Source organism: Pteronotus mesoamericanus, unplaced genomic scaffold (assembly GCF_021234165.1).
Source record: "Pteronotus mesoamericanus isolate MK-2021 breed Mesoamerican mustached bat unplaced genomic scaffold, CSHL_Meso_final contig_134, whole genome shotgun sequence".
Classification (NCBI taxonomy): Eukaryota; Metazoa; Chordata; class Mammalia; order Chiroptera; family Mormoopidae; genus Pteronotus; species Pteronotus mesoamericanus.
This window is the reverse complement of record NW_026555061.1, coordinates 5077399-5083226: the sequence shown is the minus strand read 5'-3', so window position 1 is coordinate 5083226 and position 5828 is coordinate 5077399. Positions and strand designations below refer to the sequence as shown.

The 5828-nt window shown below is 51.8% G+C and overlaps 1 protein-coding gene across 1 annotated transcript; it reads left to right on the top strand.

Moving 5' to 3' along the window:
* The first annotated feature begins 3649 nt into the window (after window positions 1–3649).
* MAS1 (MAS1 proto-oncogene, G protein-coupled receptor) lies at window positions 3650–4627 on the top strand. Its single transcript, XM_054595155.1, has one exon. It carries the CDS (start codon window positions 3650–3652, stop codon window positions 4625–4627), a length of 978 nt encoding a protein of 325 aa, XP_054451130.1.
* Window positions 4628–5828: the final 1201 nt, after the last annotated feature.

Below are 5828 nucleotides of genomic sequence, written 5' to 3'. Positions count from 1 at the left end.
GTGCTCCAACCGGTAGCGAGCTTTGTAATGAGCTGAGAGAGCCCAGGCCCGAGGCTGCCTCCTCAGGGCTTGTAGGGGTGGCTTCCTGTCTTGGACGAATTCAGGGGGCGCTTATTGAGTGCCACTGCCAAGTGCTGCAGACCCGGACGTGAGTAAGGTCAGGTCCTGCCTGCAAGGAGTTGGCGTTTTAATGAGGAGACAGCGTTTTACTTTTCTGAGAAGGAATGTGGTGACTACGGAGGTACGTATTTTGCCGTGTATAATGTGCACTTTTCTGCCCAAATGTTTGAGGGAAAAATAAGGATGCACATTATACACAGGTAATACTAATTCCTTATCTATATAGATGTGTTTAATTATTTTATTTATACTTATGCATTAAAAGTGTAACTCTAGAAAGCAGTAGCCATATCCGTAGGTTCCCAAATAAATGCTAAAATTCCTTTCTAATACAAAAAAGAAGTATCCAAATATAAATAAATAAATAATTGAATTCAAATAGTAAAACAAAAGATTTTTTTTTTCCTGAAAGTTTGGGCCAAAAACGTGGGTGTGCATTATACACGGCAAAATACGGGCGGTGAGGATAACACCAGAGTGGCAGAGGGAGTGCGGGGAGAGGAAGGGACGCAGTGTGACTGGTCGGGAGGACAGATTGTGCAGGGACCAAGGAGACAGGAGACTCATCCCAAGCGTCTGGGCCGGAGACGCGGGAACGGAGGAGGAGCACGTGGTCTAGTTCCCACGGCGTTTGAAATTTACACTCAGGCAAATGCACCGTAATGAAGGATATTCTAAAGGTCTCATCTGTGTGTCCGTGACTCTTCGCTTTGTCAAGTTCGGCTCAGTAAACAAGTAATTCATTGAGAGCCAGACACACGAAGACGAGCACACTTGCACCTGCTCTAGCCACGCCCTCCTGCGGCTTCGGCTTCACTCCCCTCGCCACCCGCCCAGTCCCCGCCTACCGCTTCCCCTCGCGGCCGCTCATTGCCCTCCCTGTCCCAGTCGTTGGCAGTTTAGCTATGTAGCTTCCTCAGACAGAAAACTCAGTCCACTGACTCTCTCCTCTCCCACCCCCCCGCCCCCCCTTCACAGCCACTGAGGCCCAGCCAGTCTTCTCTGAAATGTCTCCGGAATCCACTCTCTCCTTCAGCCATTATCCTAGTTAAATATTAGGGCGCTCAGGACTCTTTCAGTGCCCCCTACTGGCGTTGCCGCTCCCTCCATCCAGCCTTGAGCCTGTGACCCGGGTCAGCGCCCTAAGACACAGCCCAGGTCGCACGGCAGCCATGCACGAGCACCTGGAATGGCCCCTCGGGCAAATGGCAGTGTTTCAAACCCTGTCCTGTGTCCTGCCTGAATCATAAGCTCCTGGGCAGTGAAAATCCAGGGCCCCACCCCAGGCCTTCTGAAACAGACGGGCCCTGGAATTTGCATCTTTAGTAAGCTACCCCAGGTAATCTTTAAGCGCTGAAGTTGGAGAAGCACAGCCTGTAGACCAGGCTTGACCAAAGGGTCCTAACCAGGCTTTGCTCTCGAGCTTCCGCCAGCAGTTCCTTTCCTGCAGGGCGACCTCCCCTCAAGGCCCACAGACCCCTCAGACCAACCTTTCACTGTCGTATCCCAGGGCCTTGAGCAGAGCCGGGCAGGGAGTTGCCCTGAGTTAGTATTTGACGGGCGAATGTGGGGGATGTGCCTGTCCCACCTGCAAACTTCGAAGCGAGCTGGTCTCAGCTGCAGGCCTTCGGTCCACCGTGCCACAGCGTCGTGGGCTCTGGCCCCTGGGCGGGCTTCTGAGGTCTCGGGCTCTCCCTTCTGTCTAATTTTGAAATGAAAGAGGAATCTGCCCCAGTGAGAATCATCCCCAGCATCTCGGGAGAACAGCTGAGGGCGTGTTCGTGGGCACGGGGGTCAGGGCAGCGGGGGCAGGAACCGCTTGGGCTTCTGGGTCGCACCACTGTGGAGGCAGCTGTCCCTTTCTCCAGCCCACCTGCTGGGCCAGGTTTGACACACAGCCATGCTGCGATCAAAACTCGGAGCCCTGCCCTTGCCAGGGAGGTGCTGAGTCCATCCCAGGCATGCCTAATGTCGTCAGAGACATTCAAGCTCACAACACAGCACCCCTAGGTCCTGTTCTGGGCAAAAGGCAGGTATCTGCTAATTCAAAATACTGTTTTGATCAACTTCCTCAAAGTTAATTATTGGCAGAGGTAGGGGCCCTGGTTCGTGGGCAGGGGGCCCTAGTCTGCAAGGGCAAAGCTGAAAAAGCAAAGAAGAATATTTTAGCACCCTGCCTCCCCCAAAGAACCTAAAAAAAAGCCAAGGTCCAGTTAGAGGTGCAACATGGGAAGTGCTCTCTGCTGGCCACTTCCCCGCTCCATTCTCTGGTGGTGGCAGTGGCTTCTGTAAGCAAAATCCTGCCTGCTCTTCTGTCTGCCCCTTCCGCTCCAAGCTAACGCAGAGGGCTGAACCCACACTTTCGGGGCCGCGATACACAGGGTCCGGCGGAAGTGGAGCCTGCTTGCGTGTGGTTTATAGGGTAATGATATCGGCGTAATAATTTAGTTTTAATTTGAACATTTCACCTAAAATGTCACATGGTGCTCTTGAGTGTGATAGTGTTAGGTCACAGAATTTCTTGCTTCTGATTTTGTAATAAAAGATTTTGTTAAAAAAAGGGGGCATTATTTGTGCCAGACCGTGTGTGTGTGTGTGTGTGTGTGTGTGTGTGTGTGTGTGTAAGAGAGATATAAGAGGAAGGCGGGAGGGGCTGTGCAAATATTCATTTTGCAGTTCGGAAAGCATGAGGGAAAGTTTCTGAGAATCTTTGCCATCAGAAATATTTAGCATTTTTACTGGGTTCAGGTTAGTGCTTTCTTTAATGTCTGTCAACAGCGTGCTCCTGCGCGGCCCGCCCCACGCTTCGCGGGGATGTAAACACAGCTTGTGGCACTTGCCATCTGTCGCAGTGTTGGTTTGCAGAGCTCACCTAGTCTGAGCAGGTGCCAGCTTCACACAGAGCTGGGACCACACGAAATAAATGCCTCTAATTGTTCGCACTTTCAAAATTATTTGGCACACTATCGAACATAATTTTGTGAGCGCTTCCCTCTCATTTACCGATGAATACGGCACTTTATGCTTTAAAAAACAACAAAAACCATTTGCCCAAACCTGTGTTTTGTCTTCGCGTTCTAATGGGATTAACTGTGTGCCCCAGACCAGCGGGTACAGGAGATGCGGTGATCTTCCAAATGCCGTTCAGGAAGCTCGGGCCGGGCCGGAGACAGACACCAGGAATCTGGCGCCCTTGCTTTGCTGGGTCCCTTTGGCACTCCGCCACCAGCAAGTAATAATGCAGAATTAAAGTTCCTCGGGGATCAGAGTTATTAAATCCGTTCTCTTGGTGGTGTCTAGTTTTATCATCATGGAAACAGAATTGTACAGCCCGCATTTTTCTGTAGGAAGGTTACATGTGTGGAACATTTGGCACGATCAGAGCCTTTGCGTGATTAGACCACAGAGGCTGTGATCCACAGCTGAAAGTCTCCCTTTTCCTCCAACTCATCGATTTCATTGATTGATTGATTGATGTTTGGCTTATTTGCAGAATATTCCCTGAGGAGCGCCAGCCTGAGGCCCCCACATGGATGTATCAAATGTAACATTGCCGGTGGCCGAGGGGCCCGCGAACGCCTCAGCCCCCAGCAACATCTCAGCCAGGGGGCCGCGTCACGACATCCCAGTGGTGTACTGGGTTATCATGAGCATCGCCCCCCTGGGCTTCGTGGAAAATGGAGTTCTCCTCTGGTTCCTCTGCTTCCGGATGAAAAACCACCCCTTCACCGTCTACATCACCCACTTGTCGATTGCAGACATCTCTCTGCTCTTCGGTATTTTTATCCTGACTGTCGACTATGCTTCTTATTTTGAGCTCTCTTCTGGCTATTACTACACAACTGTCACCTTGTCAGTGACATTTCTGTTCGGCTACAACACAGGCCTCTATCTGCTGACAGCCATCAGTGTGGAGAGATGCCTGTCCGTCCTGTACCCCATCTGGTACCGATGTCATCGCTCCAAGCACCAGTCGGCGTTCGTCTGTGCCCTTCTGTGGGCACTTTCTTGCTTAGTGACCACCATGGAATACGTCATGTGCATCGACAGTGAAGCGCGGAGTCACTCGCAAAGGGGCTGCAGGGCCGTGATCATCTTCACAGCCCTCCTGAGCTTCCTGGTCTTCACCCCGCTGATGGTGGTGTCCAGCACTGTCCTGGTGCTCAAGATCCGAAAGAACTCATGGGCGTCCCATTCCTCAAAGCTGTACCTGGTCATCGCGGTCACGATCATCATCTTCCTCATTTTCGCCATGCCCATGAGGCTCCTCTACCTGCTGTACTATGAGTATTGGCCGACGTTCAGGAATCTCCACAGCATTTCCCTGCTCTTCTCCACGATCAATAGCAGTGCCAACCCTGTTATTTACTTCTTCGTAGGAAGCAGTCGGAAGAAGCGGTTCAAGGAGTCCTTGAAGGTGGTTCTGACCAGGGCTTTCAAAGATGAAATGCAACCCAGGCGCCAGGAAAACAATGGCCATACCACTGCCATCGAGACTGTTGTTTGAGGACAAAAATGGGGAGAATGCAGGCCCTTTATCGTCTGTGCTTGAAATACAACTTACATGTCTCCTCCGTATGATGCAGAAGGACACCCCATCCCATATGCATGAGATACCACCTAACCATGAGACTGTGCTCTTGTACTGTATCTCCTAGAAATGCCTCAAGATGATCTTCAATCATTTCTGTACCTATCAAAAAACTCTTTCCATCCCTCCTTGGCTCTTCCAGCAGCGTTTTCCCAAAACCATAAAAATTATTATAGCAGGAAGGTTTGCAGATGTGTACAGGAACAGGTAACAAAAACATGTGTTGGAACTTGAGGAGATGGAGCCACATAGCAGGACAAACGTGGGCTTTGGAGTCTGGCTGGCTCTGCCGTTTGCTGCCTGTGTGACCTCAGGCAAGTGGTTCAAGCTTTTGGAGCCCTGCCTCCTGACTTAGGAAATGTTTGACACCAACAGTCCATACTTCCCAGGCTTGAGGTGAGGTGAAATGGGACGCTAAGGCGTGCAAAGCACTGGGCCCATTGTAATGTTCCCGGAACGTCAGCCTCTCCTTCTTTAAGGGGAAGGAGAAATACGTACTTCCGTTCTGTCGAGCACACCCATCGTTCCGTCCTGTACCCATACTGTAACCTGTTTTCAAATGTCAAATGTAGATTTACAAAGGCCCTCTTTCTGCTGGCAGCGTGAAAACTTTCGCGGCGCAGCGCCCCTGTTAAAAACGGCCGCAGGTGTGACCACACCCAAGCAGCCTTGCTGAGAACATCGTTTCCAGCTGCGAACGCAGTTGGGCCACCGGCGGAGAGGCTGCTCACGGCTCCCCTTCCCTCTGTGGGAATGCTGGATGTCGTGAAGGTCTGTTTTGACCTGCACTGTTTGACATCAGTCTTCACCACGGGAACTGAAGTCCAGATTCATGAGGGGGCTGCGCTTTCCCGGCACCCGCTCCCACGAAGAGGCGGGTTATTCACTTATAGCCACAGAGATCTCACCTGTGGCCAGGTGCCTGCTCCTGCCCCTCCGGGCCTCCTTTCCTCCGGAGGGAACGTTTCTGGGTGTCATTCCGCAAGGAAGCTCGGCGGCTGGGGATGGCGACAGTGTGGCCACATTTCGAGGAAACTTGGCAGGACTTCCTCAGCATCTTAGCGCCCTGCTGTTCGCCTGCCCTGACCTGTGTCTGGGTCTTCGGCCTCACGTCCCA

Bases quoted from the DNA above. Each gene is read 5' to 3' on its own strand.
- MAS1 (XM_054595155.1), top strand. From the start codon at position 3,650: ATGGATGTATCAAATGTAACATTGCCGGTGGCCGAGGGGCCCGCGAAC.